The sequence below is a fragment of the Garra rufa genome, chromosome 7 (assembly GCF_049309525.1).
Source record: "Garra rufa chromosome 7, GarRuf1.0, whole genome shotgun sequence".
Classification (NCBI taxonomy): domain Eukaryota; kingdom Metazoa; phylum Chordata; class Actinopteri; order Cypriniformes; family Cyprinidae; genus Garra; species Garra rufa.
The window spans coordinates 10,388,722-10,402,977 of record NC_133367.1 but is presented as its reverse complement, the minus strand read 5'-3'; the positions used below and the strand labels follow the sequence as shown (position 1 = coordinate 10,402,977).

Below are 14,256 nucleotides of genomic sequence, written 5' to 3'. Positions count from 1 at the left end.
ACACTCCCAGGTGTCAGGTTGATTTCCTCTCTCGTCGGGCTCTTTCAAGCCGCTGTGTTTGTTGAAAGTCTCGCACAATCGATGATAATAGTCTTGAACAGATTCTTTTCTGCTCTGGCAACAGTCGCCACTCCTTGATGTGCCCACACGTGCTGGAAATGCTGTTTTGCTCACCATTTCTTCTCTTAAGGCAGTTCTTGTCTTTCTTTTGTTTTGTTGGGTGGGGTCTGCGTGCCTTCTCCTCTTTAATTTCATTGTTGGGGGTCTCAGGAATCATTTCGGGGTCTTCTTCTTCCTCTTTTTGGCCCCCTGCGGCTTTCACCTGTTGTTGTGGTGATGTTGGTCTCGTTAGTGATGATGTTGGTCTTTTCGGTGGAGAGCAGTCGAGATCGGGGTCCACTTTCAGGGCTTGCAGCTCAGCCACGGGATAGTGATGATACGGCGGTGCATGTGAAAACACAGAGACATTACACTTGTTAGTAGGTTCATGTGGTGATATCGTTTGTGGAGAAGCGAAGGCATCACACATGTTCAAAAGTTCACACTTTGCAATCACTTCTCCCTCACATTCCTTATTATTTTCCTTTTTTATCCTGTTCTCTCCCAACTCTTTCTGTATCATTTTCCTCTCTCTTCTATCTGCCTCCCTTATCCAACAATTCACTGTCTGTTCACAATTCCGACAAACATGTTTCGCACAGCATCCTTTCTGTGCTTTACTGCTACCCTCTTCAATCGACTCCTTTACCACTCCTAATCTCTTAACACTAAACGTTCCCTCCTCTGGGACATCATAATATTCATCCAACTTTCCTATATATTTCATGCATTTTTGGCCATACAATTTTCTCATTTGATCAAACACCGGTGTATCATATTTATAAAATTTACTCTGAGATTTCCCCATAGTGACTCTCTTTCCCCTGGGTACCCGGCGCCTTAAATAATCTGTTAGACGTCTCCAACAGTTCCGACTCCTAACCCCTAGTCGGGAGGGCGAAGCGGCCTCCGCTCCGATTAACAATGACCCACACAGCCTAACACCCCACTTGAAACTTACTCCTTGTGTCGTACTTGCTTACGTGATTTCAATCTCTGAAATCTCCCAATCTGCTGATTTCAATTTCTTCGTGAAATCTTAATCACGCTTGCTTTCCCCACACAATTTTTCTTTTTCCATTTTCCTGTATTATCTGTGCTGTCGTTTTGTGATTTGCCCCAAATCACGCGTGATGCCCCATCACGCTACCCACAGAGTCAGACCAGCCACTATGGTTTGTCTCAATTCCAATTATAATTCAGTACCCAAAATTTTCTTAAAACACTTTTAAAACATCCAAAATTTTTCTAAACCTTTTAAATCAGTCTCTTACCGGAGAGTTCTGATGCCACTCGGGTTCGTTTTGTTGTTTCCAGTGGTGTCCCTCTTGGGCCCTGGCGGGCGGCCCCTCGTCCCTGAATTTATTCGGGGTAGGGCTGCGACTTCTAAGTCCAGGATGATCAATCACCGTCCGCTCTCGGGTCCAAAAGGCACATCCAAGGAAATCCCGCTTCTGACGCCAAAATTGTCGTGGCAAAAATCAAACGACTCTCATCGCATAAGAGACAAACTCAAATCAATTGTCTTTTGTAAGGATTTATTCTTTGCAAAGAAGGTCAGACAGTCATACAGGAACACAGGTTGCTGCAGAATGTGACAAAGAAAGGGAGGGCTTCCTCCACTTTTATATCTCTTCCCTAGTCCTCAAGGTTATATCTTTAAACAGCCTGTAACTCTCTATCCCCCAGGGACCAAAGAAAACTCCTTTTTTAGCATACTAGTCAACCTATAGAAAACCTTCTAAGAGACCTTTTGGGTCACCAAAGGTGCCCATTTGCTTCCCCAGCTGCTTCCCCTCATCTAGATGACATTCTTTACCTTTTATGTCTCTTTGCTTTCTGGGTGTCTCTATTTAAAGAAAAAGTATATGCTTCTAAAATCACACAGAAAGGGTATGAATGAATTTTTCTTTCACAGAGACCTTGTTTCATTGCAATTTATTGGATGGGAGGCACACTATGTAATTGTTAGTCATCGACTGATAACAGCATAGACCAAAAGATCGACTGGGATTACTGATCAATATTGCTCATTAAAATGAGAATATATTAAAATCGATGTCACTGCGGGGTGTGGTGTTCAACATGAAAAGTTAAGCAGTCTCATCTGTTCTCTTCAACAAATTAAAAATTAAAACATTAACAAAAATAAATGCAATTAAATGTGTTATAATTAAAATATGAAAATTAAAATGCCAGGTGATATGAATTATGATGGAATTTTTATGACCCTACCCATCAAAATGATGGGCAATGTAACGGTCTAATGCATCCTCTGGTATATATATTCTCATTATTTTTAACACATCTATAGTTATGCTGTGGCACACAGTGAGACCTCTTGACTCCACACAGAAACACAGCAAACACTGGCACTTTTATTTTTTTATTTGTTTACATGCCTGCCAGGAATTTTAAGTTGAGGTGCTATTTGTTTTTATATTAGACTTTTTTATATTTACTGTTGCACTAAAGTCCAGAAGTAAAGAATTTATGTAATTTATTACTTGATTGTTCAAGCTACCTCACAGAAGTGCTCTGTTTGTTACCAAGAGTTGTTGAATGTTAAAATAAGGTGAATTAAATAAAAAAATAAAGAACATCCTGGATCTGTTTGTTCGCTCTACTTTATTCTTTTTTATGTATTATAGAAGTGTTGGATCAGGACTCGGAATCGTCAGATACTCGAAATCAAATGACTCGGACTCGAGGGCAAAAAAACCTGATCGGGACATCCCTAGTTTGTAGTATATTTAAATGAACAATGTGTAGTCTTTCTCCATGTTACCTGCACACAGATATCACCATTTATTTGTCAGCAAAAGTCTGCTGGAAGATGCAAAACACATTTAGTAAGATGATCATCATAGATCTGAGTCATTGTTCTTTCTCTTTCTGTCTTTATGCAGAATTACAGAGAACCAGTTTCTCATCCTGTCTTCAGCTCTGAAATCAAACCCATCACACCTGAGAGAACTGAATCTGAGCGGAAATCAAATAACAAACACAGGAGTGAATCACTTATGTGACGTACTGAAGGATTCACACTGTAAACTGGAGAGATTGAGGTCAGTAACATTCACATACAAGAATCAAAATGGTGAAAATAACTTCAACAGTTTAAACCAAAACTCTTTATACTCAATATCTCATGATGAGTGGGTTCATGGGTTCACATTATATTAATGTCATTGAAGTAATAAAAAAACTATTTTTATCATTCAAATAATGTAAATTTTATTTGTTGGTAAATAAAGGGAATGTGAATGTGACATTTTCATTCTGGTTCTAGGCTTTCAAACTGCAGTATCACTGAAGAAGGTTATAAAGCTCTGGCTTCAGCTCTGAGATCAAACCCTTCACACCTGATAGAGCTGGATCTCACAGGAAATGATCCTGGACAATCAGGAGTGAAGGAGCTCAATCATTTACTACAGGATCCAAACTGTCAACTCAAGACATTGAGGTGAGACCTGATCAAATAATGTTACAGAAATTAATGGGTAATTTATTTATTTTTTAGCTATACAATAATCTGGACAATTTGTTGAATCAGAATGATCATATCAGATGCTGTGGGTTTTGTCGAGCTGATGATCAAAGTCTGCTTAATTGTCAGTTCTGCCACATGTACAGCACATACATACAGAGAATTAAAAATGTGTTACACTCAGACCCTTGGTGCAAAAACATTCAGTTTCACAAGCCAGTTTTCTCGGAGCTGATGTTTCTCACTCCTTCTGAAAGATCTTGAGGATTTTAATTGCACACTCTGTATTTGTAAACTGAAAATCATGATCTAGTGAGGTTTTGCTCTTCTGCTCTGTGGGACATTTCTGTTCTCCTGAGTTTGCTTTAGGACTGAGTGTCCCTCTAGTTTCTTTTCAATAACTGACTATTAGACTTTGTTTTTGAATATTTATGTATTTGTGTATTTAAATGTTTACAGAAAAGTTTTGCAATGACTAGATCTTGTTTTAGAATAATAAAGTTGTCTTTTTGTAATGATTTTTGTAATTCAATAGACCTTTAAATCAGAACTAAATTGATCTCGCCTGCTTCATCTTCTCTTCTGCAGGTTTTTGGGTCCTGCTGCAGATGAAGGCTGTCAGTATGTGACTGGAATTGTGGGTAAAAACCCATTACTCCTGAGAGAGCTGAATCTGAGTGAACATGAACTAGGAGACACACGAGTGAATCAGATCGCTGCTCTACTGGAGGATAAACACTGTCAACTCAACACACTGATGTGAGTATTGCTGGTTTAGTTCAAATGTTACATTACTTTTAATAGTACTGTTCTTGTAGTTGATAATATTTCCATATTTGTATGTATGTTGATGCCTCATTAAAAAAGTCTTTTAATTTTATTGTATATATTTATGTAGAAACCTATTCGTTTTAATAACAAGAGCATTTTAAGAATCAGTGATCAGTATCTGCCTCAAATGTCCTGATCAGTGCAGCACTAAAGCAAATCAACTGCCTTTTCAAAACTTATTTGAATGTCTTCAGTTTAAGGAAATATGTTTATTCATTAAATAAACACATGTGCAAAGTATAATATTTTTTATAAGCAAACTGTCTTTGTTGTTGACTTGCAATTGTCTCCAGTATGTTTGAACTTTGATCTGTGAGACTAAAGTGGTTTATGACAATAGTAGACAGTAACAATTTAATTAGTTAACATTAGATATTAAATGTATTTTGACAGCATTTATTAATCTGTTCATGTTAGTTTATATAATTAATCATTGTTCGTGTCAGTTCAGACTGTATTTACCAATTAACAGAAAACTTTTGATTTTAAAACTGTATTAGTAAATGTTGAAACTTACATTAAGGTTATTAAATGTTAGTTGTTCATCATTATTTCATGTTAACTAATGTAGTTAATGTTATCGAGTGAAGATTCATAAGTTTCACAACCTTTGCATGTCTTTGTAACTTTTGTGTAGTTTGTAGTATATTTAAATTAACAATGTGTAGTCTTTCTCCATGTTACCTGCACACAGATATCAGCATTTATTTGTCAGCAAAAGTCTGCTGGAAGATGCAAAACACATTAGAAAGTTGATCATCATAGATCTGAGTCATTGTTCTTTCTCTTTCTGTCTTCAGTCTGTGTGGATGCAGTATTACAGAGAAACAGTGTCTCATCCTGACTTCAGCTCTGAAATCAAACCCATCACACCTGAGAGACCTGAACCTGAGCGGGAATAAACTAGGAGACTCTGGAGTGAAAAACCTCAGTGATCTACTGATGAACCCACAATTCAAGCTGGAGAAACTAGAGTTAGTACAGTTAAAGTTTATTTATTTTAAGACATCAGGTCTTAAGTTATATTGTTTAAAGCAGTGCAATGGATTTGCCATATTGATCACATTTTGTATGTTTTTTTTTTTAATTTATCAAGTAATTGTTTAATGATAAATAGATAAAAGGTAGAAATAAATAAATAAAAGAAAGAAAAGAAGAAAGAAAAAAGAAACTAATGTGACTCAAAGCTAACTATTAGAAACTAATGCCCGCTGTAGGTCTTCAATACGATGATCATCATAGATCTTGAACCTCAGTCTGAATCAAATCAAAAAACACAGGAGGGAATCACTTATGTGCTTTCTGTCGTCTCTGTTTCCATCAATTTATTTGTGGAGCACGTCACAAAAATGAGCCAAAACTTATCATATGCTATTTGACACACAGTTTTCTTTTTGTTTTGTAAAATATATTTCACATATTTATTTATTAAGTTGGCTTGAGAAATGCTATTTAAACATTATTATTACTCTTCTGAGACTAAAATGTCTGACTGCTGCTCCTAGAGCTTTAACTCTACAAACTCCAAACACAGCCCAGATCTTCAGACTGATCTGACTCCAGTTGCTGGATCTTTTCTAACTGATCGGACTTACGATTTTCCTATAAATAATAATAAATAAAAAAAAACTAAAAATCCCATATACTTACATTGAGGAAAGTTCAAATGATCAACACTATTCAAACTCCAACTGACAAAACTCCCAGAATCCCTTGAGACTCAATCAAATTGCCCTTCTGTGTAGACTCTATGGAGACTCATTCAAACTCATGCTAGCACCTTGCTAATCATGCTAGCAACTTGTTATAAACATGCTATCAACCTGTTAATCATGTTAGGAACATGCTAGTGACATGCTAGTGTAACCCCTCACACCTACCGCACCCGCTCCAAGCGGGTCTCGAACCCGGGTCTCCGGCACGGGAGGCGGACACACTAACAAGGAGGCTAAAGGCTGCAACCTCTAGCATCAGTCGCTAGTGCGTCTCTTGAGATCGGGGAGTGAGGTTTACCTGCACAGCACCTACTAGCTGGCCTCCGTTACACTAGTCAAGCTAGAAACATGCTAATAACTAATTGTAAATCATGTTAACAAATTTTAGTGACATGCTAATCAGGCTAACAGCATGCTAGTAACATGCTAATCATGCTACCAACATGCTAGTGACATGCTAGTCATGTTAAAAACATGTTAGCAACATACTAGCAACTTGTTAATCATACTAACTACATGTTAGAAACATGCTAATAACACACTTATCATGTTAACAACATGCTAGTGACATGCTAATCATGCTAACAATATGCTAATCGTGCTAGTGACACGTTAGTCGTACTAGTAACTTGCTAATCATGCTAAAACAACTAAAATCATACTAGCAACTTGCTTTTAAACTTTTAAAACTTTTTATACTTTTAAACTTCTTAAACCTCATAAACTTTTTAAACTGTTTTAACTTTTTTAAATTCTTAAACTTTTTAAACTTATTAACTTGTGGATCTAGTTTTGTAGATATGATTTTATTCAGCGCTGTATGTCGGTGTGCTATCGGCGCTGACCACAGTCTTGTTGTTTGTCAGTTAATGATCAGTTAACATGCTTTGGTTTGATTGGTTCAGGAAAAAATAAACGAAATCTATAATCTGGTGAAATAAACATCATCTTCATCGTTTTCCTCTGTTTTATTTGCTTAAGAAAATTATGTGACTTTTTTATTTTTATTTAATTTTATTTTCTTCTTATTTTCTGCTCTCCCTCTTTCTGCCAATGTAGGTTAAGAGACTGTGAAATGACAGATGAAGGTTGTTCTGCTGTGACTTCAGCTCTGAAATCAAACCCATCACACCTGAGAGAACTGAACCTGAGCGTGAATAAACTAGGAGACTCTGGAGTGAAAAACCTCAGTGATCTACTGATGAACCCACAATTCAAGCTGGAGAAACTAGAGTTAGTATCATTATACTGTACAGCAGTTACGGTCAGATTAAAGTTCACTGTTTAGTTTAGGACCACTGGGCTCAGAAGTAAAAAAAAAAAAAAAAAACAGTCAAACAAATGCCAGTAGATGATTCTGACAGTTAGATTTATACTGGACTAATGGTATATTTCTCAACATCTTTTATTAACAGAAATGTATATTATTTAGTATATTTGAATAGTTTTGAATAGAAACTGTAAACTACACTCTAAAATAGCTTTAAAAATATTTGATTTGATTGATTTAATGATTTTCGTCCATGAAAAATGTGAAAATAGACCATTTAATTTAGTTAATTGCACTGTTGTTTCTATATTGATTCTATGTATTGATTCATTATTTGTTGACTGAGGATGAGTCCAGACTTGGATTGTAACTAGTATCCTCAAATACTCCTCTCTTGGTGTTTTCATTCATATATTAGAAGTGTCCATGATTTTGCTGGTGTATTAGTGAATGTATAGCATTTGCTCATGATCATCATAGATCTGAGTCATTGTTCTTTCTCTTTCTGTCTTCAGTCTGAGTGGATGCAGTATTACAGAGAAACAGTGTCTCATCCTGACTTCAGCTCTGAAATCAAACCCATCACACCTGAGAGAACTGAACCTGAGCAGGAATGAACTAGGAGACTCTGGAGTGAAAAACCTCAGTGATCTACTGATGCACCCACAATTCAAGCTGGAGAAACTAGAGTTAGTATCATTATACTGTACAGCAGTTACAGTCAGATTAAAGTTCACTGTTTAGTTTAGGACCACTGGGCTCAGAAGTAAAAACAAACAAAACAAAAAAAAACAGTCAAACAAATGACAGTAGTTGATTCTGACAGTTAGATTTGTACTGGACTAATGGTATATTTCTCTACATCTTTTATTAACGGAAATGTATATTTGAATAGGTTTGAATGGAAATTGTAAACTACACTCTAAAATAGCTTTTAAAATATTTGATTTGATTGATTTAATGATTCTCGTCCATGAAAAATGTGAAAATAGACTGTTTAATTTAGTTAATTGTACTGTTGTTTCTATATTGATTCTATGTATTGATTCACTTATTTGTTGACTGAGGATGAGTCCAGACTTGGATTGTAACTAGTATCCTCAAATACTCCTCTCTTGGTGTTTTCATTCATATATTAGAAGTGTCCATGATTTTGCTGGTGTATTAGTGAATGTATGGCATTTGCTGATGATCATCATAGATCTGAGTCATTGTTCTTTCTCTTTCTGTCTTCAGTCTGTGTGGATGCAGTATTACAGAGAAACAGTGTCTCATCCTGACTTCAGCTCTAAAATCAAACCCATCACACCTGAGAGAACTGGACCTGAGCAGGAATAAACTAGAAAACTCTGGAGTGAAAAACCTCAGTGATCTACTGATGAACCCACAATTCAAGCTGGAGAAACTAGAGTTAGTACAGTTAAAGTTTATTTATTTTAAGACATCAGGTCTTAAGTTATATTGTTTAAAGCAGTGCAATGGATTTGCCATATTGGTCACATTTTGTATGTTTTTTTTATTTATTTATCAAGTAATTGTTTAATGATAAATAGGTAAAAGGTAAAAGTAAATAAAGAAAAGAAAGAAAAGAAGAAAGAAAAAGAAACTAATGTGACTCAAAGCAAACTACAGTATTAGAAACTAATGCCCGCTGTAGGTCTTCAATACGAAGATCATCATAGATCTTGAACCTCAGTCTGAATCAAATCAAAAAACACAGGAGGGAATAACTTATGTGCTTTCTGTCGTCTCTGTTTCCATGAACTTATTTGTGGAGCGCGTCACAAAAATGAGCCAAAACTTATCATATGCTATTTGACACACAGTTTTCTTTTTGTTTTGTAAAATATATTTCACATATTTATTTATTAAGTTGGCTTGAGAAATGCTATTTAAGCATATTATTATTCCTCTTCTGAGACTAAAATGTCTGACTGCTGCTCCTAGAGCTTTAACTCTACAAACTCCAAACACAGCCCAGATCTTCAGACTGATCTGACTCCAGTTGCTGGATCTTTTCTAACTGATCGGACTTACGATTTTCCTATAAATAATTAAAAAAACTGGGGAAAATCCCATAGACTTACATTGAGGAATGTTCAAATGATCAACACTATTCAAACTCCAGCTGACAAAACGCCCACAATCCCTTGAGACTCAATCAAACTGCCCTTCAATGTAGACTCTATGGAGACTCATTCAAACTCATGCTAGCAACTTGCTAATCATGCTAGCAACTTGTTATAAACATGTTATCAACTTGTTAATCATGTTAGGAACATGTTAGGAACATGCTAGTGACATGCTAGTCAAGTTAGAAACATGCTAGTAACTATTTGAAAATCATGTTAACAAAATTTTAGTGACATGTTAATCATGCTAGCCACATGCTAGTGACATGCTAGTAACTTGCTAATCATGCTAAAACAACTAAAATCATACTAAAAACTTGCTTTTTAACTTTTAAAACGTTTTATACTTTTAAACTTCCTAAACTTTTTAAATTGTTTTTAACTTTTTTAAATTCTTAAACTTTTTAAACTTCTTAACTTGTGGATCTAGTTGTGTATTTATGATTTTATTCAGCGCTGTATGTCGGTGTGCTATCGGCGCTGACCACAGTCTTGTTGTTTGTCAGTTAATGATCAGTTAACATGCTTTGGTTTTATTGGTTCGGGAAAAATAACTGAAATCCATAATCTGGTGAAATAAACGTCATCTTCATCTTTTTCCTCTGTTTTATTTGCTTGTGAAAATTATGTGACTTTTTTATTTTTATTAGGGGCCAAGCACCGAAGGTGCAGAGGCACCTATTGTTTTCGTTAGAATTCTTCCTATTATTATTATTATTCTTCCGCCGCAAGTCTAGGGCAGCCCATAGAACCGCTTGCGGGAAAGTTGTAATTTGGCACAATGATAGAGGACAGTCTCAATATTAACTATAGCAAGTTTGGAGTCTCTAACTCAAACTCTCTAGCGCCACCACTTGTCCAAACTTTCACTTTCTTTTTGCTAATAACTTTTGAACCGTAAGCCATAAAATCAAAATTCCAATTTTCTCTGAATCCTTGGGTCATGCCGAGTGGAATGAACACCAAATTTCAAAAATCGTAAGAATTAGTTTTTTTTCTATAATTAATTGTTTGGAAAACCTACTTTTTCGAACTCGTCCTAGACAGTTTGTCTGATTTTCACCAAAATTGGCTCAGATCATCTTCAGACCATGCAGGCAAAAGTTATGGAATTCAAGTTGATTTGACAAACCGTTCTCAAATAACTCGCTAATTAATTCTACGAAAAGCGTTCAAAAATGGAAGTGAGGCCATATCTCCACAACGCTTTGGAATATTGAGACCAAACTTGGTGTGTGTTATAACATGCATGACCTGAGGCTATCTGCAGTGTTTCATCACAGTGCCACCTAGTGGTCAGGAGATATGAAAGTTGGCTATTTTTGCTTATAACTTCTTAGTGATTTGGCCAAAAATGTCGAAACTCATCGCGTTAGATTCAGAGGAGCATGCCGAGTCGAACCATATCCAATTTTCCCATGTCAGCCATTTTGGGTGTCGGCCATTTTGAATTTAGCTTTAAAATTCTGTATCTTGAGAACGGATTAGCGTATTGTTTCGACAATAATTACAAAAATGTTCGGCACCATGCCCTGAATGTACATACCAATTTTGGGGCCAGCGCCACCTTGTGGTCAAAAGTTATAACGAAATTTCGAAAAATGCTAATAACTTCTGAAAAAAATGGCTTATTGTAATAAAAGTGATCTCAAAATATTCCTTGGGTCAGGCCGAGAACATTGATACCAATTATGCCAAAATTGGCCTAACTTCCTGTTCGCCATTTTAATGAATGTAGAAAACCTACTTTTTCGAACTCCTCCTAGGCCGTTAGTCGGATTTTCACCAAATTTGACTCGGATCATCTTCAGACCATGCTGACAAAAAGTTATGGATTTCGTGTCGATATTCAAAACCGTTTTCATTTAACGCATCAACGAATTTGCTGGAAACATGCCAAAGCGCATCGGAAGCTGTATCTCTGCAAAGCTTTGAGATATTTGCACCAAATTTGGTATGTGGCATTAACACCTCACACTGATTACACCACATCAATTTGGTAGCAGCGCCACCTATTGGTCAAGAGTAATGAACCATTCATTAACCATTGATTTTAAAATGACCAAAAATGCTAATAACTGTAGATAATATGAGCCTATCGTAATGAAACTGGTCTCAAAATATTCCTTGGGTCATGCCGACAACATAGATACCAATTATGCCACAGTTGGCCAAACTTCCTGTCCACCATTTTGATCTATGTTGAAAACCTACTTTTTCGAACTAGTACTAGACCGTTCGTCCGATTGTTACCAACATCGAGTCAGATCATCTTCAGACTGTGCTGACAAAAAGTTATGGATTTCATGATGATAGATGAAACCGTTTTCGTACAGCGCCTCTATAAATTTTAGGCTTGATGTGAAAATGACTCTAAGGCTATATCTTTGGAGAACTTAGAAATAATGACACCAAACTTTGTGTGTACGTTTGTCATCTCACACTAAACACACCACATCGATTTGATAACAGCGCCACCTGTTGGTCAAACCTAATAAGCCATTAAATCATATCAGTAGGCTTTCTACATCATTTTTCTGTCGTTTTGACTAAAATCATCCTAAAATGGCTTCTTTTTACATATTGTTGCAGTTGGTCTGCTGTTCCTGCCATCTTTAGCTCCTTATTTTCCGCTTTGAGTGCTTGGCCCCGTAATTGCTGCTTGCAGCTATATTTTAATTTTATTTTCTTCTTATTTTCTGTTCTTCCTCTTTCTGCCAATGTAGGTTAAGAGACTGTGAAATGACAGATGTAGGTTGTTCTGCTCTGACTTCAGCTCTGAAATCAAACCCATCACACCTGAGAGAACTGAACCTGAGCTGGAATGAACTAGGAAACTCTGGAGTGAAAAACCTCAGTGATCTACTGATGAACCCACAAGTCAAGCTGGAGAAACTAGAGTTAGTATCATTATACTGTACAGCAGTTACAGTCAGATTAAAGTTAACTGTTTGAAGACAACTGGACCCAAGTCACATTGTTTCTACTGTAGCATTGCATCTTCCAGGCTTTACCATTCGTCATAAATATTCTAACTCAAAAATAATTTGATTTAAAGTATTTTAAACTTTGTAATGGTTGTCTACATGTTGCAGAAATATCATGAGCGTTGCATCTTCTGCTACAATAGACAAAATAATAAACTAAAAAATCTAAAAAAAGCAGACAGAACTAGTGAGACGATTACAAAACAGATCATGGGAACAACAGACTATATGCCTACTGTTGTACGTTTGATAATGTAAGACAGTAAGCCGCCACATGTGAAACTGATGATACTTTTATTAACAGAGCTCATGTCACAAACACCACACTCACATCAACATAACTCCTGTGTTCACAGCAAACACACAATGAGAGAGTGAAGATGGGCCTTACGCTCTTAAAGAGCAGACATTTTTAGACTGCAGCATGTTAGAATCAACAAATCATATTGCATTTCTGTATCATTTATCACAATCATCTACAGCTACCGTAGCTCTTCAATAAGATGATAATCATAGATCTACATCACATTTATTCATATAGAAAACACTTCAATTCAAGGTAATTTAGGAATACAAGAAGCAACTCATCATAAAGAGACAAATAAACACAGGAAGTGCTAGTAATACAAAGTTTCAGACATTATTCAGTTTAGTATGAGCTAATATTGGTTTTTATGATCATTCTTCTTTCTGTCTTCAGACTGGACCTGAGTGGGAATAAACTAGGAGACTCTGGAGTGAAAAACCTCAGTGATCTACTGATGAACCCACAATTCAAGCTGGAGAAACTAGAGTTAGTATCATTATACTGTACAGCAGTTACGGTCAGATTAAAGTTTACTGTTTAGTTTAGGACCACTGGGCTCAGAAGTAAAAACAAACAAAACCAAAACCAGTCAAACAAATGACAGTAGATGATTCTGACAGTTAGATTTATACTGGACTAATGGTATATTTCTCAACATATTTTATTAACGGAAATGTGTATTATTTAGTATATTTGAATAGTTTTTAATAGAAATTGTAAACTAAATAATAGCTATAAAAATATTAGATTTTATTGATTTAATGATTTTCGTCCATGAAAAATGTGAAAATAGACTGTTTAATTTACTTAATTGTACTGTTGTTTCTATATTGATTCTATGTATTGATTCACTTACTTGTTGACTGAGGATGAGTCCAGACTTGGATTGTAACTAGTATCCTCAAATACTCCTCTCTTGTTTTTTTTCATTCATATATTAGAAGTGTCCATGATTTTGCTGGTGTATTAGTGAATGTATGGCATTTGCTCATGATCATCATAGATCTGAGTCATTGTTCTTTCTCTTTCTGTCTTCAGTCTGTGTGGATGCAGGATTACAGAGAAACAGTGTCTCATCCTGACTTCAGCTCTGAAATCAAACCCATCACACCTGAGAGAACTGAACCTGAGCGGGAATAAACTAGAAAACTCTGGAGTGAAAAACCTCAGTGATCTACTGATGGACCCACAATTCAAGCTGGAGAAACTAGAGTTAGTATCATTATACTGTACAGCAGTTACAGTCAGATTAAAGTTCACTGTTTAGTTTAGGACCACTGGGCTCAGAAGTAAAAAAAAAAAAAAAAAAAAAAAAAAACACGAAAAAACAGTCAAACAAATGACAGTAGATGATTCTGACAGTTAGATTTGTACTGGACTAATGGTATATTTCTCTACATCTTTTATTAACGGAAATGTATATTT

General features: G+C 35.9%; 1 protein-coding gene across 1 annotated transcript in view; it reads left to right on the top strand.

The window, feature by feature from the left end:
- LOC141337911 (uncharacterized) overlaps positions 1-14,256 on the top strand; it is a 536,025-nt gene that overhangs the window by 493,608 nt on the left and 28,161 nt on the right. The window contains exons 34-35 of the mRNA XM_073843487.1: positions 4,178-4,348; positions 5,221-5,403. Of these exons, the coding sequence (XP_073699588.1) occupies positions 4,178-4,348; positions 5,221-5,403 (354 nt within the window). The remainder of the gene's footprint in view (positions 1-4,177; positions 4,349-5,220; positions 5,404-14,256) is intronic.